The 27,828-nt window shown below is 43.7% G+C and overlaps 1 protein-coding gene across 2 annotated transcripts in view; it reads right to left on the bottom strand.

Annotated features, from left to right (window-relative positions):
* The window catches only part of TEC (tec protein tyrosine kinase), a 54,958-nt gene extending 33,748 nt beyond the window's left edge, over window positions 1-21,210 (bottom strand). Inside the window, exons 1-3 of one of the 2 annotated variants that reach the window (XM_082315310.1) lie at window positions 21,141-21,189; window positions 14,861-15,021; window positions 2,015-2,197 (exon numbers count right to left, since the gene is read on the bottom strand). In XM_082315310.1, the coding sequence (XP_082171436.1) occupies window positions 2,015-2,152 (138 nt within the window). In that variant the 5' untranslated portion in view covers window positions 2,153-2,197; window positions 14,861-15,021; window positions 21,141-21,189. Of the gene's footprint in view, window positions 1-2,014; window positions 2,198-14,860; window positions 15,022-21,140 lie in introns of both variants that reach the window. The other variant, XM_082315311.1, reaches the window with a different exon arrangement.
* Window positions 21,211-27,828: the final 6,618 nt, after the last annotated feature.

Below are 27,828 nucleotides of genomic sequence, written 5' to 3'. Positions count from 1 at the left end.
CCAGTTGTGTTCAACATTTTCAGTAATGACCTGGATGATGGGGCAGAGCGTACCCTCAGCAAGTTTGCTGATGACACCAAACTGGGAGAAGTGTCTGATACACCAGAGGGTCATGCTGCCAGCCAGAGGGACCCCAACAGGCTGGAGATATGGGCTGACAGGAACCTCAGGAACTTCAACCATGAGAAGTGCAAAGTCCTGCACCTGGGGAGCAACAACCCCATGCACCAATATATGCTGGGGGCCACCCAGTTGGAAAGCAGCTTGGCAGAAAAGGACCTGGGGGTCCTGGTGAACCCCAAGTTGAAGATGAGCCAGCAATGTGCCCTTGCTGCAAAGGCAGCTAATGGTATCCTGGGCTGCATTAGACAAAGTATTGCCAGCAGGCTGAGAGTGATGATCCTTCCTCTACTCAGCACTGTTGAGGTCACACCTGGAGTCCTGTGTCCAGTTGTGGGCTCCTAGAACAAGAGACATGGACATACCAGAGAGAGGCCAGCTAAGGGCCACTAAGATGATTAAGGGACTGGAGTATCTCTCCTATGAGGAAAGGCTGAGAGCGCTGGGACTGTTTAGAGTGGAGAAGAGAAGGTACAGGGGAAATCTTACTAACACATATAAATGCCTGAAGGGAGGGTGTAAAGTAGGTGGAGCCAGGATCTTCTCAGTGGTGTCCAGTGATAGAACAATACTCAATGGGCACAAACTGAAACACAGGAGGTTCCTCCTGAATATTGCGAAACACTTTTTTTTTTTACTGTAAGGGTGACTGAGCGCTGGCACAGGTTGCCCAGAGAGGTTGTAGAGTCTCTGTCCCTGGAGATACTCAGAAGCTGTCTGGACATGGTCTTGGGCAACTGGCTCTAGGGGGCCCTGCTTGAGCAGGGGACTGGACCAGATGACCTCCAGAGGTCCTTTCCAACCTCAACCATTCTGTAGCTCTGTGATCTCATTCTTAATCCTCAACTGTGTCCAAGCTATATTCAGAGAATGGCAACTACAATAGTGGTCTCGAAGCATGGTGAGTGAGCTCAATTCTGCTGCAAGCACAAGCTCTGGCAGAGAAACATGCTTAGCAAGCCTTAGCTCTCCTGTACCCCCTTCCTTCATCAGAGGTAAGACAGCCAACACAAGAGGTTGCAGAGTTGTCTCCATTATTTTTATTTGTTTAACGGCTTCCCAGAGTGTAGAGAATGCTCCACTAGCTACTGCAGCCATTTTAATCCCCTTTGGCACTGTGACAAATTTGTAAAGTAGCCTCAGTTAAACGGAAAATCTGGCTCTCCAGCACTAAAAGTTATGACAGGGCACTCCAGGGGCAGGTGATCTTGATGAAACCAAGTCTGGAGCATATTTGAACAATGCTGGTCTGAGGATTTGCCTAGTTTACACTATTGACTTCTGGTGGAAGTGAATTTACATAAAGTGGTAACAGCAATGAGCTGTTAGTCATGCCAAAAATAAACTGTTTCCAGCTTTATTTCAGTCACTAGGTTACATGATCCACTCTAATGGATCTCATCTCTAGTGAACTTGGTCTGCAATGCACTGTTCCTATCAAATGCTCTTTCTCCTGTTTGAATTCAGTGAATTCTCAGGTGTGAAAGTAATGGCCTTCACAGTAAACACGGCCACAAGCAACTACAACTGTAAGTTTTTCTACCTTTTCCCCACTTTGTGAGAGCAGTGATCTTTCATCTCTCTAGAGAGAGAAAGAAATGAGCTTTGATGACCAGCTATAAAAAATGTTTTATCTTATTCCTGGCATCCTGGCTACGTACTACTGCTCTGAGTAAGAACCAGTTCACACTGACTACCAGGTAAGTTATCTACATCTCTGTAAATCCACATTATGAATAAGAAAAAAGAGAAGTGGCAGCTCACATTCATTGCCACCCATGGCCATTGCCCCCATCCGCTCCTGACAGTATGATATATGGTAGGAAAAAAGCCAATAGTATACAAAAGCAAAAAGGAACAAAGGTAATCTATAGTATAAATCTGCGTGTCCTACCTCCGCTCGACCTTCGTAATATGTTAGCATAGACTTTGTAAGTACAAAAAGCCTCTCTTTGTAGTTTAACGGAGAAGTCCTCTTCTTCTGCTGTGATCTTTTAATCAAAATCTCTTGTAGGATAGTAGTCGTATTCATTTCAGTCACTTGTCACCTCTGTTTTTAGCCATTGAATATCAGTTCCTATGAAGATGAGAAAAAAAATCATTACAATACCTTTAGTGGATCGCAGATCTGGAGATTTCTTTAGTAAAAAGAGCTTCTACTTACAAATGAAACTACCTGAACATACAGAAAGCTGGAGCTCACCCTAAGCATCTGGAATTTTACAAAAGTTAATTATTAGGCAAGAAAGTTCAAGCTTTGCTCAGCTGAGGGCTGCACTGGCACGCTCCCAGGAAGCCAAAAGCTGTACCTGACTGGGATGAAATAAGGGACACTGCAGGCTAAGTCACAGAAAATATGGGTGAGAAGGCCAAAACGCTCTCCAGGCAAAGAGCAGTGTACGACTGCTCTTCACCGCAAAGCCTATCAAAGTTGTAATTGCTAAGGCAATAAATATATAAATAAATATATAAATGCCACTTGCAAAAAAAAATGTTTGATATACAAAATTGAACATGGATCAGTAAAAGTCATTTTGAGAATTCACCCCAATTACATTAATGAAAATTTTCAAATGCAAATGGTCATTTAGAAGATGTCAATTTGAGAACAGAGAATTAGAGCTTATTTTTCAGAAATTGTTAAGTATATGCCCTCCATCTTCTATTTAGAAAGACTTCATGCTGACCATCAACAAACTAAATCATTCACTTTTGACAGTTCTGGTAACATCAAGCTGCTTTAAAGTTTTACACCATGATTGACACCCGTAGGACAGACTTAGGAGTACATAAAAACAAACACACCCACAGTTACTTGGTTTGGAAGGCTGGCTCCAGAGCCCTGCCAGAAAGAAAGTGCCAGGCAATCTCGCTGTTCTTTGCAATGATGCCAGCATAAGCACCGCTGACCACCTCCCTCATCTGCTCGCCGCCGCCCCGCCGTGCCACTCTGCCTTGTGTGGGTGCACGTGTTGCTCCCGCTGGGCTGGGAAGCGGGCTAGGGAAGGCATCCAACCAGACATTTCATCATGCAGCACAGACTGCTGCCTGTGCAGACTTAACACGAGGTGGCACAGAGGCAGGAATGAAAGGCGTGGGAAAGGTTGTGGAGAAGCTGTCCCAGAAACCTTTTTTCCCCCCATTACCTTTCCCTTTGCTAGCTTTCTGCCAGGCCTGCCCACTGCACCGCCTGGCCTCCGCCTCGAGCCACGCTCCAAAGCCAAGGCACGCTGCAGGCGCAGACCTCGACCGCAGCTTGGGCTGGAGCAGCACGGCTGTGGGCTGAAGCCACAGCTTGAAGAAGGAACAGCAACATCTGCTAAAGCACCAGTGACTACAAATACCTTCTCAAGTGGGTGTATGTGTGCAGGGGGTGGGGGGACAACCCAAGCCCTAGGTAAGCACTGCAGATCTCCATACCAGTGGGAAATCTCCCCCCAACCTATAAAAAAAAAAAAGCTTTTTTTTCACCTCACAGGGCTTAATTTATGCACCTGTTTACTAAGAGTATTTAAAAATTCATTGGGGAAACATATGTACATTTTTCTCTGCAGGCAACATTACTTCAGCATGGACAAAGCACTGCATTTCACAGCACTGTGCAGTGAAGCTCGAAAAGCCACAGCCCTCCTCACAACATTACCTGACAAAAGCAAAGTTTAAATTTAATTAAATGTAAACTAATTCACTTTAGTGCCTCTCCTTTTGCTTTGTGCCCAAACATGTCATTATTTGTTGTGACAGTACATGAAATTACAACCTTTGCCTTCCAGTCTAGTCCTGATACCACATTTCACTCCCTGTTTTGGCCAACTCAGCTCTCATATCCCACACTCCGGCCATTTCACACAGCTGGATGTAGTTGTTCACTGCTTTAAAATATCCTTTTCTTTTCAAGGTGTATCTCTGCATATGCTAAAAAAATTAGTCTGTGGTTTACATGGAACTACAAAATAAGACCAAGTTAGGATGCATAAGTAAAAGACTAATAGGATTGGAAATGGTGATTATTATGAATAATCTTTTTGTTTTTCCCCTTCCTCTGATGCATGTACACGCATACATTTTGTTGGTCAGCTGTCACACTGCATTCTGGGAAGAAGGCAGATCTTTTTGATTAGTAATTGTCTCGAGTGCATTCCCTAGTTACTAAAGCTGCCCAATTCTGTTTTATTGCCCTTCTAAAAAGAAACTGGCAATCTTAAAGGCAATTGCAGAAGGAAAGATACTACCATGAACTGAAAATACAAACACTGTTCAAAGAATTAAAAGTCAGTGTTAACTTTCAGACCAGCTTAATGCACATGAAACTACAAGGGTTTCTGTCACAGCCTCTCCCACTCAAAACAATCCTTCTGTTCTCTATAGTACTAATTCTCTGTTGGCACTTAAGAAAAACATAATTATTATTCATCTTAGAAACTGTGATCTCAGAGATCCCCAGAGCGCTACACTAGAGAGCACAAGAAGGATTCAAAATTAACTGTGATTTCAAATCTCAATACTAAAATATTTCCTTTCCCTACCAGCCCTCTTTGGTCACATTAACATTATATAAGAAACAAAACAAAAATCCTTTTGACAAAATCAGCATTAAAAAACCAAAACCATCAAGAATGTAATTGGTCAATGCCTGCACCTGTTTGCTACACTGAATTATCACGGCTAGGGAGATCTCTGCAGATTAGAGCCAGTTTCCCATGTCAGAAGATCAGCCTTTGAATCTGCATTTGGTCACAGAAACCTGTGGTGTTTGGAGTTTTTTTCCAAGCCAATAGCTCTAGCCACGTTTCTGTTTCCATAAATAAGGCTCAGGACAACTGAACCCTCACCTATTATTCTGAAAGTTCCTTTCCAGACTTGCAATACTTCATTGTTACTACCCATAACAGCCACCCTTACCTCTTAGCAAACCCATACATCACTACTTTTTCTTCAGTACAGCTTTAGAACTTTTCTGCACTTCTTCCCCCCAACTATTCCATTGTTCCCAGAGCATTCCTCAGGATGTGAAGCTGTTTGCGTGACACATTGTTGCCTCGCTCCCAGCAGCTGTGGGAGTTTCATGCTGCCACCCATCTAAACTTTTCACAGTATCTCCTGCCAAGGACTTGCCCTGTTCCCTGCCAACCTTAACTACATGATAAAAAATATGATCTAATTTCCAGAGATGCTGAGTATTCAGAATTATGACTGAAATCAGAAAGAGTTACACATTCTCAGCTTTTTTAGGGTGGGGAAACATTCTCAATTTTAAGTATCAAAAAGTCTGCATCAACTCACACTGATCTGTCTTCATGTTATACAAATATTCACCTCTACGGCCATGAAACCACCACACACTTTCCTCAAATCAAATGCCAACAACTACTAAGACAAATCTGTTAATTCAATATTGGTCAAGCATACAAAGTAAGTCTTTACTTTTAGACAGAGCTTCTTATGCGTGCCACCTTTCCTGGTTTTCACTGGGGAAAACTGAGACATTAAGTGATGAGGCAATGCCAGCAGTTGCAACACTACCAATATATCTCCTGGTCCCCACTCCCAGCTCCTGGATTGTGTTTATCAAAACAATTAGTCACTGTAAGCCTGTCCGTAAGCACATGTGACAGTCAAACTGTTGAATAAATGGATGAAAGTCCCAGTGGAAGTCCTAGTGAGTAGAAGAGAAAGTGCATCCCAATCCGACCAGGGCTTCTCCAATACAAATGCATTAGGTAATTCACTTTTTATGGCACACAGCTTTGTACCACAGAGTCAGAGTGGTTCAGAAGAGAAAAGGCATTCTGAAAGACACACTTATCACAACAGTCATAAAATGAACGCCAACAGAAAACACTTGTCTGTGGCTGAAAGCAAAAATAAAAATCAATCTGAAACTCTGTTTTCTGAGTTTCACCTCTCCCTAGCAATAGTAACATTTACCTAGGAATCTGGGTTCTCCCGTGCAAAGTCTTAATGCTAAGCTGGTGGGCTGCCATGCAAGATAGAGAAGCCCTCTAAGGAAACAGCATCCTCAGCTTTCTGACTTGGGTTTCATGCATCCTGCACAACTCTTCTTTTTCAGATTTTGGGCACATCAATCCAAACCGGCAACAATTCCAGGTCTGTGTATTTAACATTGAAAACATATCACCTAGTGCAGTACATTAGTCTAAATGATGCAATATTAACTAATTCAGGTTTAGGTTTGTTTTTTTTTAAATCAAAATGTCAATTTTAAGTACACAGGTGGTACCTTGTAATTCTGACTTAAATCTGTAACTCTTCCAGAATATATTTTTAATTAATTCAGATCAATTTGCTGATCAAGTTCTTAATGTGTCCCTGCAAACAGCTGCAGTGGGGTGAGTGAATAGGCAGCACGCTGCAGCTCTGGGTAGAGAGCAGAAACAGTGCAGAAGGAAGAAGAAAAGGAGAACTCCTTACCCTGGTTTTTCTGCTGAAGCTGACGTTGCTTTATCATTAAACTACAAACCGAGTTACATGTGAATAGTTACTTACACAAGTATCCAGCAGTGGCTTATTTGAATAATTACTACTCAGCATAAGCAAGGATTGCAAAATGTGCTCTTGTGCTTCAAATGGTAGAAAAGTCTTTTTACCCCATATCCAATGCTGCAGATTCAAACTCCAAAAAATAAAAAAACAACTCAATAAAAAGACAACTGCTATTAAATCTCTGTTTAAATGGTAAATTTCACAAAAATACAAATACAGAAAAATATACTTTAGCATAATCTGTCATAATTTTAACATTGGAATTGAGGGGAAAAATACTGTAATGATATCTGAAATGTATTATACGCCAGAAAAAGGAGAAGTAAAAAATACTTGGATTTGCTTTTTTTCTCATCTCTTTTTAAAAAAAAAAAAAAAAACAAAAACAAAAGAGCAAACTCTCAGAAACCACTTCTATCATATGCAAGCTATTTTTTTTTTTTTTTTTTTAAACTGACAGAAATGGAATTGGGGGGAAACCCTACTTTCAAGTAGATTTCAAAATTATACCCAAAAGTTTGCAAAACCCCAGTCTCTGTTTGAAAGTCAGCAAAAGACCAACTTGCTAATTTTATATATAATCAGACACTGTGAAAATAAAAATTCCTATTTGCCTGCACTAAATTTAGGTTAAAAAGTAAACGGGCTAAGGGGTAACTCAGTGACAACTCTTTGACTGGAGATTCTCCGAGATAACCAAGTGATGAACAAAGGATATTTTGCAACAACTGAAAGCTACTCACGTACCCACGCAGGAGGAGTATTTCATTGCACCCAGCACAGGTTTTCCAAAATTCCTTGGAAACAGGCTCACTACATTTTACAAATTACAAGCATTTGTTTCCTTTTGGCATTATAACTTAGGTAGCTGAGGTAAATGAAGAAAGCAATGCTGAAAAAGTGACAGTCCCTCTTACATAGGGTCACCTGGCATCGAGGTGGTTCAGCACACCAAACTGGACCATCAACTCATCAACCATCACAAAAGAGAGGTAAAGCCAAAGTGCACAGAACAGCTCAGGAAAAACGGTAAGAGCAGCAAAAGGGTTTCTTTCCCCTTACAATGATGAGTTCAGATTTAGAAGGATGACACGTACATGTCTCCAAATCATTTGTAAACTCAGCTATTGCTCTTTAGTGTGACCTCCTGTAAGGAGTACACTCCAACAACTAAGTTATCCTTTCACAGCTTTATAGCACACCTTCTTCAATTCCCTCCTGAATAAGTTATTTAGGAAAGGAACCTCTGCTTTATGAAACAAAAATTACAATATTACCATCCGTGATGTAGAAAATATGTTGATATGGGCATTTTTTTTATTTAAATTATGTACTGCTAACTTTGAGTTAGCAACACTATGGGATACCATACAAAGGATGGACTGATCAATTTGCACTATCCTCAACAGCTTCTTGTATTTTTATTCATTCCTCTAGAGCTGAGCATTTGTAGCTTTTCTTATTTCTTCCACATAAAAGCTCTGCAATACCTATAAACTTGCACTGACTATTTTGCCTTCAGTTTATTCAGATCAAAAACCTTTTTAACATTCATAATGTTCTTTGCTGGAAGAACATAAAGCTGAAACTTAGTTTGGGACACAGGAAAGCAAGGCAAAAAAAAAAAAACAAAACTGAAACATCAGTTAAAGTAGCAAAATCCAAAGTTTTGTCAGCCTATTGACATTCTGCATGCTCAGCCACCTGTCCTTTCTAAAGGTAAAAAGCTTTTAAATGTGTCTCAAGAAGTAGTATTGGCAATAGAGCAGGTATTCAGCTCTTGCGCTGTATGCTATCCCCAACTTCCCGTATCTGTTTTGTTAGTCAAAATGTGCGAGTTCATCTTGCGATTTCATTGAAGACTAGAAAGTCATCTTCATTTCTGTACTAAAGATAAGCAAAACCTACTGCCCAAGAGTTGCAAATCTTTCTGAACATGAACTTGTTCCCCTACTGTATTTATTGCCTCCAAAGGGACACTGGTACGGCTGTAACATCTCCAAGCCTGTGTTTTTACCACTCTTAATCCTTGCGAAATCTTTGTTCTTCACCATCATCTATATAGATTAAAGTTTAACCCCCACCTTCATCCACCCCCTTTTTCTCACATAGTAATAATAATAATATGACATGAAAAGCTGATGGTTTATGTTGTTGGGGGGAATACATCTTTATATGTGTATACATATATAGAGGGTAGTTGTAATTCATCATATTCATGGGAAAGGTAATTAAAAGTGTCTGCAAAACTATACACAGAAAACTTTTAACAGTAAGAGAACCTCAAATATTCTGCCAGTCTAGTTTTTTAGGCTTGAGAATGAGATAGTTCTGTAACCACATACACAATGTGGCTTTCATCACCCACTGCTCAACCCATATACAGCAGTTAAGGGTTGCTATTATTTCCATAGTAATGCTATTAGCATTAGCTACTATTGTTAAATTCCACTCCAGCATCCAAAGTTACCACCTTATTTTCTGCTGTAGACTATGAAAAGCTTTTGAGGTGGCCTACCACAATTGAACAGTGCTTTCTGCAGACAAAACCCAATCTCGAGTCTTCTGCAGGCAGAACCGACCTCTCTACTGAGAGCCTGTGGGTTTGGGCTCACCAGAAGCCATGTGCAGTCTCACAAACTAAAACATCTTGTCTGCCAGCAGCGTTTACTGCATTCACACAGCTTCCAGGTGAGAGCTTTGCATATTTGGTGGCCTTAGCGCACAGGCAGACCACACTTTTACAACAAGATGAACTTATTCCCAGCTAATATTCTAATTACCACACACGTGATTCAAGCAAAGGAAGATTAAAAAGAAAGTGAAGTTTCTTTTTTTTTTTTTTTTAAATTGTCTTCTCTAATTTTAGAGACTTCTTTTTGAGGGTAGATTTCTGATTTCTGAATGCGGGAAGCAGTGCTATCACAGTGATGAATTTAAACAGCTGACTGAGGATGCTGTCACTGCCTATACACACTGCCTGGTATGGCACTTGTTGCCATTTCCATGATGCCTCATCCACACTGTTCAGGAAAAGACCAAATCCAAGCCTGACTAATATTTTTATGCACTGATATTTGATATTAACCCTTAGAAGGGAGACAGCAGATTTTCCCAGGTCTGAACTTTGTTGCTCAGGTTTATTTTTATTTCTAAATACGACATATAAAGTGCAGGGAAAATGGTAAATTTAATTTTCTGCTGACATACAGCAGCTCTTACCCGCTGTGGTGCCATCACCAGGACTTCAGGATGCTGCAAGGAGTTTGACTGCAGCTGCAGATGAGACACAGCATAAAGAGATTTGCTTCTTCGCTTGTGCAGCATAAAGGTCTGGTGAAGAATACTTGTTTGGTTTACTTGCACAAATATAACTAGCCCTCAGCTGACAGAGAAGAGGTAAAAGATAAAGCATGAACAGAAAAGGAAGGTCAGGGTCTAAACTGGGAGGAGCTATGTGGTATACTGGTCCTTCTTACGTGTACACGTTCAAAAGGAAACAGTCCTCTTTGTTCTGGCAAGTATTTTCAAAGCAAGGTTAGAGAGGAAAATCAAAGAACTACCTTCAAACTGGCATGGCATTGGTTTGGAAGAGCAGAAGCTCAGAGAGAGCAGAGCCTATTTACTTTACTTCTACATAGACCAAGCTACTCCACCAGTCCCCCGCTGGCCCTGCGGCACTGGGTGGACATTTGGTAAAGCAGAGCTGCCGCCTCAGCCTTTTTCCTAAAACCCCTGCTGATAAGAAGGGAAGAGAAACAGTAACACCCACTTACTAAAAAAACAGGCAAAGATGAGATTGGCAAAGGAAATGGGCAATGCTTGTGCAAAAGCTTTTCCTACTTCTCCAGGAAGCCGGAGATTTAGAGGGCTGGAAAATAAATGTTTTGTTTAATCAGAGGTTGAACCTAAGCCTGTTTAGGAATCCTAAAGCTCACCATTAAGTAGGAGGTCAATTGCTATTGTACACAAAACTGCAAATCTAAGAAAAGCAAATCACATCTACAAGGAAGAGAAAGAATAAAAAAAAAAAAAAAAAAAAAAAAAAAGGTCAACAGTGCCTGAGGCTATCTTACTCTTTAATTACAGTGGTCAGTTTAATTCACTTTCTTCACAATTTGAGTTTGTTTTTGCCAAATGTTATATAATCTCAGGTGAGCACGTGATTCATTACACCAAAAATAAACTCAATTTATTTCAGTATTCAAGACACTCTTTTGACATGGTCTAACTAAAGAGACTGTAATACATACAAATTATGACTTGCTTTATGCACAGGGAATGACTAATACTTCCTCAGTTACTTCTCTTTCCAAACACTAAGATGAACTTTTTCCCCTAAACAACTACTTGTTCTCCAACTACTAAAGTTAACTCTTTCTGCCCTGCCAACATACATGCCAAGTAACCGGTACCAATACAATGAACCTAGCTTTGCACTAACTTGAGCATGATCAGAGTCTTGTTTTGTACCATTGGGCTGACATATCTCTTAAAGTGGAAAACGGTAGAAATAAGCCACCTATTAACCATCTAGCACTACCTCTCCTCTGGTCCCAAGCCCATTCATTCTGGAGCTAGAACCAATCTCCTACAATAACATTTTAACACATAAAAGCAACACCCAGCCTTCTAGGTCATTACCTGGAATCATCTTAAAAGCTACCAAAAAACCTCAATCAGTAGCTGAAGGAAAGCTTTTCTGGCTTGAACATACTTTGTCAGCAATAAGCAAGCCTGAAATACGCCTAAGGAGGCTGGCTGTTCTCTGCACCAAAGGACTGCCATGGCAAAGTGCCACTGGTACATCTATATGGCAAAGCTGAAGCCATAGAAAATCCGGCTTGGCTCCCGATGGCAGAAGAGCAGTACCAGCACTACCCTGCACTTGCACTACTAAACACTACTCTGGAATTACTCATTTGGGTGCAGATTCTGCTGCACCTTCTTGTGATCCTAGCCAGCTTGTTGCTAGCTTCTCTCACCTGAACTCCACGGAAAACACACAGATGAGCTCAAGGATGAACATCTTGAGTCACTCATTCCTGGGTTGACATACGATTTTCAAAGAATGCCATGAACTAGATTAGTTTTGAGTTTGATAAAGGCTTTATGAATTAAAAATATATTTTCCATGTCTCACAAGAGGTGCACAGAAGTGGTCTGTAGGTACATCCCACACAAAGTAGAAGCAGGCATCAATTATGACTTCACCCCAACCACTCTCTGTCCGAGGCTACCCTTAAGTGACCTGATACGCCTTGCATATGTAGAAGCACACTGGGTCACAGAGCACCTATAATTTCCTCAATGCCTGCAGGAATCCAGTGATATGGACACACAGGTTTTGAAATCCATGTTCAAAAGCCAGCCGTTAGTTACAAAAGCTGACTATGCAGTCCATCGGAGCCCTGCTAGACCAGGTATGACGACCTGACAGTACTCAAAGGTAGCAATTCATTTTCGCAATGTGCCAGCCAGCAGTACAATTAATGAGATGGGTTTATTTGGAGAAGTTCCTCAAAATTTAATTGAATCAAAATAGCATTTGGTTTTAAGACACCCTGCAAACATGAACTATGTATTTGCTGTTTATTGCTAAGGAAGCAAGCTATTTACCTAGCAACCTGTCACCCGCTTTTTGCATTTATATTTGATTCACAAGAAATGTAAAGGAAATTTTTACTTCTTCAGGGAAATTACCATTTCTGAAATTGATAGCAGGCTGTAGCTCTTTATCTGTTTGTCTTCCAAGATTATTTCTATCACTTCAGTCATCAGATTTTTTTTTTTAGTCGGATGGAACTGTCTCATCAGAATTCAGGTATAAATCCTTTTATCACTTCTGCAGTGGTCCTCAAGATACTTGGTTTTTTCCCCTTTGCAGCTATATAGAAACTATATTACTTCTCAAAAATGGATAAAAACTTGTAGCACCAGCAACATAAAAGCCAGCTGAGTGTTTTACTATCTACAGCAATACATGCATCCTTGAGTCTCAGTGCAAAGGGATGGCTTGTGGGAAAGCCAGTCCAGACCCATCTGTAATAAATTGGCTACCTCCCAGCCACATGATCATAAAATAAGCATATGGCTGGGAAGAGCTGCAAGGAAGTCCTGAGGTCAGGGAAAATTTGCAAAAAGTAGTCGGCTTTCAGGGAATTTGGGGGAACTCTTAGGCATGCAGCTTGCAGAAGAGAAGTCTACCTCTGGATAAGCACTAGGTTAGAGAGAAGTGATGGCTGCTGTATTGCTCCTCTTTCGTATTAATACCAATTCAACAGAACCAGATGAGATGGCCCTGGACCAGCTCCAGGGATGTGCTGTTACTTATCCCTGGGTTGTTGAACACCACAACCTACTCTCCATATTGCTAAAATCACCATCTTTTATCAAGCATCCACCCTTTTAGGTCATTCATGTAGAGTAGATGTGAGCCAAGTTTATGTCTACTCCATAAGAATAGCTGTTAACAGCCCCATTGTAGGCACAAACCCTACTGTTCTCTCTCTAAAAAGAGAATAAGCTTAATAAAATAATAGCCTCTTTTCAGTTAGCCTTTTAGTTGCTTTTCAGACAGTCTATGATGAACATCTTAGCAGCAAGCTGTACTATCGAAGTTCAATATTGAAGTTTCACTGACTAGTTAGGTTATCCCAGGCAAGAGTTACACAGGTTGGTGAGCAAGAGATAAAGCATGGCTCCTGCATGCCCTGTACCCTCCACCAGGAGCAATTCCAACATCCGTACACCAGTATTACGCTTTTAACAAAATTAAGTATGCAAAAGACATAGCCCAGCTAACCATACGCTATGTGGTAAGACGCTACCAATATATACTAAAAATTTACATAACATGTTTTTTCCCTGTTATAATGGCTGTTTAATTCAAACCAAATATACCAGAAATCATGTTTAAACACATTCATTAATAGGGCCATTAATAAGAAAAATATACACTTATATTAATAACTGGTTTTAAATAGAGACAGAAACAAGCACCCACTAGACTACGTGGAAGCTATGCAGTAAGAAATGCTCCAATAATAAACAGGGGAATTTCAGCTGAAGACAAAGCTGTGAAGTTGACTCATATGATGAGCTACTGGCCACAACTCACGTGTTGGCATCCATGTTGACTAATGGGTATATTTCCCCTCAAAGTCTTTATTTTGCAGTAATATTATAAGGCCACTTGATAACTGTTGCTTTTTTGCACCTACTGAGTGACTGACTAGCCCCAAACCTCTCTCATACGGGCAGTGCCGATACATCTAAAGTTAATACATCAGAGCTGCCTGCTGTGCATGAGGAAAAACCCAAGGCAGCAAGTGGGGGACAGGAAATACTGCAAGTTCCTCTTTGTCAAGTTTCCCCTGCATCATTTTCACCAGGATACGAACCCTCTGCTACAAAACAAGCGCAAGAGACTGAACCCGAAATGAATGACCATTTACATTTTGGCTGAGATCTCATACTACTGTTCCCACATCTGGCAATTCAGGGCTACGCATACCAAAGCGGTGGCGTTGGCAAGGTCCGCATTCTTATCTTCCAATTCCAGACTCTCTTACCCTGTTATATTGGATAGGTTACAAGGAAAATTTCACATCATGAAAATCCAAATTCCCTCCCCATCATACCACACCCTCACTTCACTGAGATGGGACAACATGACTCTTGGTGCAAGAATTACTACTTGATCGCACTCAAAATTGTAGAAGTAATGCTACCAGACCAAACTGCATGTTCTCATGCTTTGTGCGTGTCTAGCGGACATACTACTTGAAGGATTGTACTTAGAGCAGCTTTTCTTTTCTTCAATCGGCTAACAAAGCCTTTCAGTTTCTGTGTTGCTCTGTGCTGGAACCACATGTATGTTATGATAGGGATTAAAAATTAAAAAGCAGACAAAGACCTCTTCAAGTACAATCCATGCTGCTGGGTACTTCCGGGAGAGATACTTGGAAGAGTATTTTCCCCAAAGTTATCAAGGCAGATCCCACAGGGTTCTACCCCAAAATTATTTATAGAGTTCTGTTAAATTGTTAAACTTTTACTTGCATTTCAGCCACTTACTAATAAAGTCTCCACATACAGGACTGAAAATCCTGGCTGTGACCTTGAAGAATTTCTTCTTCACATACAGTGCAGCTTAAGCAAGAGGGAATACCAAAGGACTTTAGTTTCACTCATGTCAAAATATAAGTATTAATTCAGGGAAAAAATTTCTCACCGAATCTGAAAATAAACAGAACTGAGGCAGTGCTGTGGTCTTGTGTTTTTCTCCTTCCTCTCACTCCTGCAAGATAGTGAGCATTTCGAGCAAAACGGCTTGTTATCTCTGCTCTCCTTGATGCCAGTTCTCAGATGTCGGGGTGTTTTAACTGTTGTAAGCTAAACAGGGAATAAGAGCACTTGTCAGGTGTCACAAGACATTTATCATCTTAAGGAACAGCATTCAGCTTAAATTCTTTGAGACATCCTGCAATATGGTCATTAATGCTTGATAGTATCTTACTCCACTCTGATTATTTATGGTGAGGCATAAGGATATTACAGAAGGGGCATCACCAGAATTTGGGCTGCCACAATCCAGTCCCACTGAGGTCAAAATTACAAGGAGTAAAGTTAAGACACTACAAAGGTAAGATAAGACAGTCCTTTACGGCTAGGTCTCAGCTTTTCACAGGGAGTGCCTGCTTCACATTGCCTTTCAGAGTTAGTTTCAGTTCAACAGATCCAGAAAAGTAACTAAACAAAATTGAGGGAATTTTGCTGCTTGCCCATGATTTATTTTTTAATCAGACAGCTATAATCCCCTTCATGCTTTGAGAGAGTGTCTTTGGTGGGAAGCAAGAGCCACTACAATGGCGGAGGAGCCGCCTGCAGCCCCTGACGCAGAACCACAGCCCTCTGGCCGATCTCTCACTGCTCTCACACCCCACAGCCTTTCACCGTGTCGTTCTCCCAAACTCCCCTCCCATAAAACAGTCCCTCACAGTTCGTCTGACACACTGGAGCTATAAATATTCCTCCTCCCAACAATGGAACTTGCTCCATTCAAGCACCGCTGAGGATGAATGAGAGGTCACCTTAGCTGCAAGCCTGGCGCCAGCCTCCGGCGCTGAGGACAAGTTGGTCCTCATGGCCTACCATGACAATGCAAACCGAAACAGCCTGACCAGCCATGGTCTGAATGAAACAGTGGCCCAATGGGAAAAGAAAGCCACACATGACTACATAACTAAACAGATCTCATAACACATTATGCATAAGGGAGCTGAACTGAAGGTGCACTGGCAGTTTTGAACCAGCCACTCTTAACACTCGAGTGCTAGATTTCTTCATGGTAAAAAATGCTCTTTTAAGCATCTTTGGATACAGTTTAGGTAGCAATTTTACTTCCAAAAGATCCCAAAGTGTATTTAAGATTACCAGTTTAGAAGATCTCTCATGGGACAGAAAAAGCAGTCCATTCAGCTCAACTCACTTTACACGGTAAGAGCACACCCCTTGAACCGGGTCACACAGCCCAAGGTGGGACAGGCTCCCTCTCTCCTCCTCCTCCCACCGTGGCACTGGGAATGGCTGTGGTTTGCAAGTTCAGCTGGGAAGAGACGCTTGTAATTGGGGAAGGCAGGCAGGGGAAACACACACACAATTATTCCTTCTGCCAGGATATGGAGCTTGAGCCTGTGATATAGGACTTCCCGTAATTCACAGGACAAGCAGCAACCCTGAATACATTAACAATTTGATGCATAGTGGTTATCTTGCCTACCCTGTAGACTAGTACAGGGAACCTGACAAAATGATTTTTGCACAGGGCTGCCTAGGACAGGGCTACAAGGGATACTATGTTCAGCTAAAACTGAAGGGCAGTTATCATCTGGGTCTGATGGCGAGTTACGTGGCTATCCTGGAGCAGAGGGGTGGGGCGAAAGGTCTTCTTTTGTTTAATAAGCAGAAATGGTCAGGAATTGGTCCCAGTCTAATGTGACAGGGGACAGAGCACTCTGCAGAGGGGCAGAGTCCTGGTGTCCTGCCCAGAGCCTGGTTCAGAAGGAAGAACCGCTTCCTGTACCACCCAAGGCCAGGTTTTTCTGCCCCACATTCAAGTGGAAACAAGGCCTAGATCTAAAGCGTTCTTACAATTCAATCAGGTCGCAGCTCGTAACAGGCACAGGGCTGAGCAAAACCCACCCTGACAGGAAACTCAGCTGTGACCTACTTGAGCATACATGAAGTTATACCCTACATGTGGCAAAGTGGTACCCATTCATACATCCACTGATAAGAGAAATGTGAATGAGGAAAAGCAGGAGTGCCAAGAAAGCATTCGCCCAGGTCCCACATACCCTGGCACACTGCAATTTTTTTTTTTTTTTTTTCCTTTCTCCTGCATTTGTTTAATGTTGCATAGCATTTCCACCTTCAGAACTGAAATGAAGCGGCCCAGTTGCCTGCCTCCTGCTTTGCCTCAGAAGAGGGGCTGTGACTGCAAACACTTCTCCTTCCCGTCGCCAAGAGCCAAGTGCCACAGCTGCCCCTGGCAGATGTGGAACAGCTCTCCTATGTCAGCCACCAGCCAGGCTCAGGGTCTCCCAGAGCAACTCGTCTCTCTGCAGTAGGCTGCTGAAAACTCTCTCTCCTGCCCACAGTACCAAGGCTGGACCACATCATGCTGGGCACAAGCTTTACTGAACTGCCCAGAATACAGGACAGAGTCATCCAGCCAAGATGCATCTTTTCAGCAATGCCATTTTCCTCTTAAATGTTTGGGTATTGTCAAAAACAAAGACTTCTCCTAGCTGATGTCATTCTTCCTAAGAAAGGTAAACCCTGCCCATGATGGACAGACCTACTCCCAGGAGGCTTCCGCTACTCTTCCAGAGATTTCATGATCCCATTTGAACACAGCAGCCACTTCCCGGTACTTGCAAGGAACGGACCTCTCCTTACTCCATCCCACCTCCGCATCTAGGAAATTGTAAAAACCTGCTCCCCTCCCTGCAAAGCATCTCCTTCGATGAGACTTGTCTCCCCACATGTAAAAAGAAGTCTATCTGGTTTTCAAAGTTTTACCTTACATGGTATTTTCCCTGACTCTGAATCACGGCCCATGCAGCTGAGCCAGGCCAGGGGATGACTGAAAACTGCTGGAGCCGTAATGGTCACAGGACAGTGGTCAATCACAAGCCTCTGCTCCCCAGTTCCTCTTCCGCCACGCCAAAGAGCACACGCACCCACCCAAACACCGGCTTCCCTCACCTACACACTGCTTTCTTTCCTAATGCTTTTTCCTTTAGAAAATACACTTAGAAAACCAGACCAGAAGCAGGAGAGCAGAGTGCTCCTCTGCCTGAGAGCCAACAGAGCAAACAGGGGATTTGCCGTTAGAAGTAAAACCCTCCATTAACAAAAATACATTTCTTGAGACCTGATTGACCATTTGTTAAAACACAAATGCAATTTCACTGGTTTCTGCAGATTTGTGCCCTGTTATATCAGTGACATATCTAATGCTGAGTGCTAGCATGAGGCCTCAGCCAGGAGAATTCGGGTAAATTGGGCTGATCCCTCTGCAGTGAGAAGGAGGGCTGTCAGGCTGCAATCAGTGTAACAAAAGCCGTTCTCTTGCGTTTTGCATAGCAGAGGAAGCTCTGGGTATCAGCAGGTCATTTAATGAACATCTGTAACTTCCAGAGTGCAACAAGTGACTGACCATTGCTGTCACTTCTTAGCCAATGTATGGGTAATTCTGTACAAACAGATGCATCTACATAATAAAAATTTCAGTAGCACAAATCCAAAAATATATGATAGACGTCCTTCAGAAGCACGTATGGTCTTTGAAATATAAAAACCCTACCACCTCATGCCTTCTTCTCCAAGCCAACCTTTACTCCACTTTGCCCAAGTATTGCTTTCCATATCTTTTGATTTTTATACTGGTATTTTCTTAACCCATTTCTGCAGGAGAGCCACTGTAGACTGCCGCAACAATCATTGGCATACACATGCTTCTTCAGCATACACAAACTTGCCTTTTTTAAAGCACAGTTCCAAGTTCAGCAGTGAAAAGGTAATAGGTTACTGAAAAACGTCAAAACAAGCAAAAGTAGAAAAACATCTTAGAGGTCAATGGTTAACAGAGGCTGAAGACATTTCTTCCGTGATCTTTGCACTGACAGCAGGAAGCATAGACTTCCATTGTCTACTACACAGAAAATGTTTTGCATACTTGAGATACAAATATTTGGATGAAACCTACACCATTGTGCACCTTATCTTGGGTATCTAGTTTATAAGCTAACATAACACAGAGGGAATTAAATCTACAACAGGTTGCACTCCATTTGGTGGAGGGGGAAGACTTTTCTTGATGCTTCCAAGCAATTCTGTGAAAGTAACCACTTTCCAGTTATTTTAACTTTAATTACAGGATACCACACTATCACGGCATTTCTGAATACAATACTGTTTCAGGGCAAGATAAAACAGTATCAGCTCCATATTGTTTCATCAGCTTTATTTTTTTTCCTCCCTTCTTAGCCATTGTAGGCAGTCAGCCACGTTACTGGCTACATTGCAATGCCAAATCCATAATACCGAGCCCATAGCTAAGAATTAAAATGTAACTTAACTTAGGACATAATTCTAGCTGCCTCACAATCAACAGCTTTAAAAGATTTAAAAGACTTTACAAGTTCTACATTAACATCCGTTCCCCCGTCCCCCCCCCCCCCAAAAAGGTGGTACTCCTATAAATTTTGAAGGGCTAATAAAAACAGGTCTGGCAGCTGAGAACTAGAGTTTCACAACAGAGGTGTAACTGGCAGTGTGTTTCAACTATGTGAACTCCAAATCATTGGTTTTTGATTTTCACACCTGTGAGATCATTAAAAAAGCAGGATTGAGCAAGTGCCAAATATAACCACATTGCTCTGCTTTCAGTGGTTTCAGCAGGCAAGCTCACACAGAAATCAGTTAGTTCAAAATGCTCATAATATTCACTTAGGAATTTAGCAGAACACGTAAAGCACCCTTTCATTGAGGACTAAATGCAGAGACAAATGTGATTATTTCACCATAAGATGTAATTTCTCAATAAATAAAACACGCAAAATAAAGCCTAGAGAAATATGAAGACTATCGGAGGAGAGTGATAGCAAACGGGCTCTTTCCTGCTGTAGTCCCCTTACAAACCATAACCATCAAAAGGCTATGAGCAGCCCCCTGCCCGGGAGCTACCTCCCCAGCTCCAAGAGCAGTGCCCATGAAACAAGACCAGGACGCCTAAAGGGCCTCTTCTGCACCATGGCGTGATCCAAGCAGCACGGCTGGTGTGCTGAAAGGAAAGAGGAGCATATGCAAAATCACTCTGGGTACTTCCCCAAGCGTAACTGGGAGCCTATTTGTACGGGTGCCGCTTTCCAATGCCCCAAAATATCCTAAACATTTATATAGCAGCCCTAAGTAACAACCCATCTTCCAGTCACTGGGGAGTTCTGAGAACTTAAACAGCGATGTTTTGCCCTGCAGCCACGCTATATCAAAGGTGAGACAGTCAGATAAAGCATCGGCAACATTTACTCTAAAATGAAAACCAATGCTCCAGAAGCAAGCGTTTGCGAGACACCTTTTTAATCTGCATTTGTGCTGTGGTCAGTTTTTCCATCTATAAAAGTTACGATCTCACTTATTTGACTCATAAGCCAATCTAAGTATTTTGGATTAGCGTTTGTCACAGTAAGGTACACATCCGTCATTCTAAGCAGAGCGCTTATAGCCATGGCCATGAGTTTGGTTTACAGTTCAAATAATTATTGGTTCCAACTTAGAGGGACGCAGAAGGGAAGCCTGTGGAAAAGCACTGTGCAAATCGAGTCACCTACTGCATGAGCTGCAGGTAGGCAGCATCCCAGCATGAGGCTACGTAAGAGCATTCGCCGCCAAGAAGGGACAGCCACGCTGCGGGACAGAAAGCGGGGCGATCGTTAAGACGACTGAACTCACACACGAAGCTAACTGTGCCTTGAGACGAGGGGCAACAGTCTTAGCAAAGCGCAGGGGTTACATGGATCTAAGGAAAGACCCAAAGAAAGAAGTCACAGAAACAAGAAAATACCCAGCAACTGTTAGCTTTAAAATGGATTTGGCAGCCTGGGCTACAGCCCCTTGTATTACAGAAATTACAGCAGCTTTAAGGAAAGGTTTAGAATGCAGCTTTTGCCAGAGCTTACAGATCCGTGTGACACTTGGACGCCGAGGAAGGACCGCTTCTCTGGTTTAAGTCGCAAACAGCGGGTGCCGCAGGGGGCTCCGTCAGCCACCGCCCCCCGGGACCGGCCGCCGCCGCGCCCCGGCCGCCGCAGACCGGCGCTGCCGCGGGGCGCGGACCCGGTTACCTGCGCTCGGGGCAGCCCCGGCTGGCAGCGCGGCGAAATAAACTCCCCCCGGTCTCTTTGCGAGGACGGCCCCGCTGCTCGCCAGCCCCCGCTCTGCCTTACCTGGGTGTCCCGGCCGCCGCCGAAGGAGCCCCGGCGGCCCAGAGGGAGGCGGAAGGAGGGAGGGAGGCACGGCACTGCCCCGCTCCGGCCCGGGAAGGCGGCGGCGGCGCCTGCTCCTCCCGCCGCCCCGCCGAGCGCGGCTCCCCGCGGGGCGGCGGAAGCGGCGGGGGCGGCCCCTGCCCCGGAGCCCGGAGCCCGCTCCCCGCCCCGGCGGCGGGGCGGCAGCGCTGTCCCGGGCGCCCTCGCTCGGGGCAGGTGCGGGGCGGCGGGAGGCCGAGGTAAGGAGGTGGTCCCCATCACGCAGAACCCGGTAGGAGCTGCACGTTTAAGAATAAAAAAAAAAAAAAAAAAAAAAAAACAAAAAAAAAAAAACACAACACCAAAACAAAAAAACCACCTAAATTATACGACTCGAAGCAGGATGCAAACTCTCCCCCGAAACCTAGGCGCACCCGTCTGCTTGCCACCAGCTGGCTTTAACTGTGGGTGACCGGTGCTTTGGCTCAGGTGTTTCTTGTTCCAAACGGCGGTGAAGAGCGAGCGCTCCCAGGGCTGCGGGGAGGGGTGGGGGCACCCCGTCCGAGCGGGCTCTGCCCGCTGAGGCGGCTCCTGCGGAATGGCCACCGACAACCTGCTCGTGCCCAGGTGGCCCCTGGGGTGACAGTGCCTTCCTTCGTACTTAGCCACGTGTAATGGTCGCATCCAGCCACCCCAAAGCTCAGACACTCGTCTCCGGCCAGAAGAACTGAAGGTGGCTTTTTGCACCCATCGGGAGTCTGTGTTGAACTTCGGACCTCAAGGTCTATAGTGAGATGTCACCCAGGCTCTCTTTACCTCCTTCTCTTAGCCCAACCTTACCTATACAAACTGTCAGTCTGCAAAACTTCATTGAGAGAAAAAGGGCTTGTAAAGTTCAGTTGAAATACATTTTGTGTTTCTAAGCGTCTATCTAGAGGAAAGCAAGGGGGGTCTATGCTGCTTGCAAGCGAATTGTTTTGTTGCAACTAGTGCATAACAGCTGGATCGACACAGATGTCTTTCTGTTCAGCTCGGAGGAAATGACTTACAGAGTCTTTGTTTTCACTTGGGGGATTTCCTCCAAATTATGCTTTTGGCGCTGTGGTCACGTCTCCCATCCCTATCGCACTACTGCTGAGCCCAGGGAGCCACAGGGCTGCATCCCTAGTGCATGGGGCATCCCTGGTATAAACGCGTGGGCAGTCTCCACGCGGCCACCTCACGGGGGCCAGTCCCACCAGCCTGCTCTCACCACCCTCCGTGCGTTTGTAGTCACGCTCACTCAGGCGCCCAGGCAGACCGCCTTACCCACTGCCACTGATGTGGTCAGTTTTGCAAAGCAGGTAAATTTTTATTCATTTTTCAAGCAAAAGCAGCTACAGCTTTCCCCACCCTGCCTGCTGCTGCTGTGGTAGGAGGAAAGGTCAATAAAACTGAACAGTTGCTTGAGGACGGACTTGGAATAGCTTTACCCCCATAAGGTGCCATTTCCGAGCTCCAGAAAGAAGTGTCATCTAGCAGAGAGCGGTTATGCTACAATGTGACTTGACCAGCAGGAGCTACATCACGCCTGAGACTTAACTCCAGAGCTGCAGCAGCAGCAAAGAGTCAGGAGAACACATCTCTGTGGACCAAAGCATGTGGCTATTGTCATGCTGAAACTGTCCTTCTTGCAACTACTGACCAGGAATTAACCACTCTGATGTTGATTGGTAAATGAACGGAGCATCTGTGGTGGAGCTCTGGACCACAAGGGTTTTTGCAAGCTTTATGAAGCTTGCCAGTTCTCAGTCCTAAAAATACTCTCTGAAGAGAGCCCTCTCACCTCCTTCTACCACAATGGCAGATAAAGACATCAGGAGAACAGTGGTTGATCCCAAGATGACGCTTGAGGTACTGAAGAGTGTTGGTCACTGCCTGAAGGCTGGGCTCTGACTAGCTGTGCTCGCCTTGCATTGTAACTGCTCTGGGCTGGATGGCAGCTGTGTGAGCAAGGAAAGGAGCTCTGCAAAGGCTGGGCGGTGAAGGATGAGGATGAGGTTACCAGCCTCCAGGAAACTTTCTCTTAAATGCACGCTGAGCACATGCATTGAGGAAAAGCTCAAATGCTCTCAAAAGCTTTGGGAAAGCTTTGGGAAAAACTTTGGGAAAGCTTTCCAAAAGCCTTGGGAAAAAGCATTGCCCATCGTTCTATGTGGCTTCTCATGGCTTGGTGAGCAGGGCAGTGCTGTGCATTTGGATTTCTGCTGCACAGTTTTGGTTTCTCGTGGCCTATATGTCTTCACTCTTGTTAAAGAGAGCCAAGTGGTGTGATTTCAATTTGAGAGATGTGCCAATCCCTGCACAGTGCCAGGGTTTGCAGAATTACTGGGGGAAGGAGTTTTCATTTTGCACGGAGGGTTTTGTTTTCCTTCTGTACTTCATAAATATCTAAAAGTGCTCATCACCAGGGCTACGAGTGTGTCCTGATCTAATGTATTTAAAGAGCAAAAGTACTTTTCAAATATTAAGCTTCTTTTATACATCTGTACATATTTTACAGCCAGGAGGGGCCTGAGCTTTCCATCCAGGGGAATGTTTTTGCTTCAGGATTAAAAAAAAAAAAAAAATCCACTTTGCAGAAAAAGCAGCAAGTTGGAACCAGAAATTATTTCATTTCCCTAAAATTTCACATGCAGAAATGTTATGCAAACGTGGGGAATGTGAAAAGGAGAGGATGTTTCAGAGCTTCGGTTCTGTTTCCAGAAGAGCTCGGTGTTGCTGCATCTTTTCTCTCTTTCCTCTTAGAAGTTCAGGACCCCTGGGGACTGGGGTGGCGTAGCATCAACCCCACCTCTGGGCTGCAGGGATCAGAGCACTTGTTGACTCAGCCTTTTCTTTGGTAAGCCCCTGGGAACTCAGTGAACTGAAATGGCAGAGTGATCTTGCTCCGTTTTGGATTAAAGGCACTCAGCTCCCAGAGCAGTTGATTTTGTTCTACTGCAAAGGAAGTAACAGCGGTGAAGAGTTCTTCTGGCAAACCGCCCCTCTCTAGGAGGAAGTCTGCACTTTGGGAAAGACTGAGGCTTATGAAATTTCAGGCTCACATGTGGTGTAAAGTACCAAAGAGAGAAAGAAAAATATACAAGTTGGACGACAACTTTGATAGACTGTCTTTTCCAGCAGTTATTCACCTATTTATGCTTCATCATCTCATGGTCCATGTCTGTTCTCTCTTTGGAGCCAATGTTTTTCTTTTGGGTGAGCTTTTGAGTCCAAAAAGCCCCTTCTTGGAAATCTTTGTGGTCAGAGAGAAGAACCTCTAGCGATCTTGATCACAGAGAGGCTCTTCCTCTTTTTTCTTTTTCTGCCTGTCAAACCCTCTTCACCCTATTCAGCCCTTCTTCATTTCTCAGAGGCTTCTGCGAATTCAGTCACTGAGTGCTTCCTCTGTTTATTTCTCTTCCCTCACTTGCTGTGGGCAAGAAGACTTTGCCAAGATGACAAACAAGAGTTTTTCTCACTCTCAAGGGGGAACCCTGTGAATGAGAGAAAAATTACAGACATTCTTCATTGTCTGGTTTTCACGTCAGCAACTGCGCTGCTTTTCCTTTCTCCAGAGCTTTTTCCCAGTTTTGAGAGATTTTGGGGGCGATAATTCCACTGCACCACTGAAAGTAACTCTAAACAGTGGAGTGTAATACAGACCCACCATAAAATACTCTTTCTTGCAGTCAATATTGTTGTCTTGAAGGTGGATGTGGGGACTAGCAAAGTAACTGAAAGCCACAGGGACAGTATTTAAATAAGGCTTGGTTCGGAGAAGAGAAACCAGGAGGCAGGGGAGCCATGGGCTCTCTGTCTGGCAGACCAGCTTGCAAGGTGGGCTACAGATTGCTGGGAGACACTTTGAGCATGTTTTGGGGAGATTTTAACCCAGCGCTGGGGAGCGGAACTCAGTCAGGTACCTCTTTGTGCTGTGTTTTTTTGATCCTGCCACACTCAGTGACATTGGCCGCACCAGTCACATTCACAATGATGTGTAGATCAATACCATAATTCTCTACCAAAGTCCTGCCCGACTTCATAGAGGTCCATGTTCTGTCTCCTGCTTCCCTGTGAGGCAACTGCTAAATCCTCAGTTTTAAAGCCATGCTATAGTATGCCTTTTAAACTAACAATAAATTTTTAACTCAAAGTTTAAACAAAAATATCTGTGTTTGGACATCCAGGCTCCAAAGTTTCTTGAATTTTTAGGTATCCCAAGAGTTGACAGGGCCAAGATCTCAGCATGACTCCAGTAGCTCATGTGACCAGAAGGCTTAATGTCATGACAGAAAAAAGGCTGGGTATGATGCCTGTCAAAGAGTGCAGCAACAAACCGGATCATATGCAAACAATTAAAGAAGACCTGGGTCATCCCGTTATCAGAGAGCAAAGAGCAAGGGAGGACAGACAGGTAAACACACGGTCCAGGCTTGACCGAGAGCAGCATAGGAAGGTATCTGAAAGAGCACCAGAAGGAGTTTGTACAGAGACATCATGACCAACACAAATATTATGCAAGGGAACTTATTGCAAAGGTTTTTCATTACCAGATAGTAATGAACATGCCAGAATAATCCATGAGTTAGTTACTTAACAGTGAGAAATGCATCTTGCAGATACAGATCTATGAGACGTGCAGTAAAAATTTTGCCCAGTGTGGTACAAAGACTACCATTTAAACCTACTATTTATGCCTACCATTAGATGAGGGGAAAGGTCTTTTAAGATTTTGAGGGAAAAAAGAAAGAAGAGAGATTATGCACATCGATTGTGCACCTGAAATTATTGCTGCCTTCTGATTTGTAGTCACATGGAATAGCTGGGCAAAATAAATACTAAAAGATTAATAGGAAGGGAAGGGAGAGAATAAATATGTGAACAGACCTTGACAGAGAAGCTAACTTTCACAGCTAGTAATACTGACGTTAATTAGTTTACAGCTAACTGGGATATATTTAAAGGAGCTACATTAATCTTACTTAACTTCACACATTTAATAGGAATGTCTGCACATGAAATTATCATCTAGACTCCTTCCGAAGAGAGAATTCAGCACTCTTAGAGCCCAGTTCATCTAATCTCTTTATTGTAGGATGAGATGAATCGCCCATGGGCAGGTTTCTCCTTCTCTCAGCTAATCATTAAAGGCACGACAACTAGGTCAGGTATTTAGTACATCTTCATTGTTAACTTTGGAAGCTAGAGAAGATTAATTTCTTTTTAACATGCCTTCCAGTTTAAGCACACCCACAGAGTTCCTTACTGCAGCCCATTGTGGTAGTATCTTCTATAGCTTTCTAGTAGGAAACCAATAGCAAATTTCCCCCAAAATTTCCACACTGGCTCAGGCCAAGAGTCTCCAATATTGACTAGCACTTGGCACCTAAAACCAAGATGCAGGTAGGTCCTAGGATGAGGAGTGGTAGTTCTATGTAAAGTCTCATGGAAGTCTCTAATGGTGAGACAATTTCTTAAGCTCTGAAGCATAAGTCTTAATTTCCTTGCGGAATATTTTTAGCTTAGTTTTGGCTGTTAAAACTCTGGATATTCTTGTTATCCATGTAACAACCTTCCTTTTTAATCTTGCTAAACTTGCTGATGCCCATGGCAATGCGTTCCATGGTCTAATTGTGCATTTTACCAACACTATTTCCCTTCCAGCCTTTTATGACACTTTGTTTCTATTTGATCCTATCTGTGAAACAGCGATAAAGATTTTGTTCTTCTTTTTCTACCTAGCTAAGTTAGGGGAAAAAATATCAAGGGTGAGTGAATCCAGCCACAATATGTATCAAGGGAACGATAAACCCACAAAGTTTCTACTACATCAGGCGACAGAGCTCGTGCTCTGCTCTAGCCTGTGCTAATGGGGAGTGTTTCAGGACAGGGGGTGGCGCGGGCGCCTTGGAGTCCAGGAGCCATGGGGTATCCCTAGGAGGACAGCAGGACAGGGGCCCTCAGCCGGGCTCCATCCCACCACCCCAGCCAGGGAGCAGGACAGGCTGGGGGGCAGCCAGCTTCAACCAGAGCCCAGATCATCAGGCAAGGTAGTGAGGATGAGACAGGCCAAAGGTCAAGCTGGGAAGTCACTCCACAGGTCAAGGGCAGGTCCAGCGATTGCCGGGCAGCTCCGTGGTGATGGGTAAGGCCCAAGATCAAGCCAACATTAGATCACGAGTCAGGGCCCATGGCCAGGCAGGGCAGGGCTGTGGGAAACTGGAGACCAGCACTGCCGTGGCACTGGGGACTGACAGCCCTGGGGGGCTGAAATGGGGTCCTGGGCCATGGGCAGGGCAGTGGAAGGCCCTGGGAGGGCAGTCAGGGCCATTACAGCCTGGTGGTGCCTGACAGAGAGGAGGAAAATGGGCTATGGCCACCCAAATGCCTTATCCCCTTTCTCCCAGGAAATCCATATGTGCTACAGTTTCAAAGTCAGAAATACCAAAATGAAGACCATCTCTGTAATTTTACTTCAGAACCCTTGTGCATGTGCATCCTGATGCAATATTTCATTACACAATCACATTGTTTCTTCTGCTTCCTTCTCCACTCATCTGCTTCCTCATTCAAGAAGGATAAAGTTTATGAGATGATCGATTCTTCAGTCTTTTCCTTTAGATATCTCACAGGCAACCCTATGCTT

Source organism: Platalea leucorodia (assembly GCF_965183815.1).
Source record: "Platalea leucorodia genome assembly, chromosome: 6".
In the NCBI taxonomy this organism is placed as follows: Eukaryota; Metazoa; Chordata; class Aves; order Pelecaniformes; family Threskiornithidae; genus Platalea; species Platalea leucorodia.
This window is presented reverse-complemented; position numbering and strand designations above follow the sequence as displayed.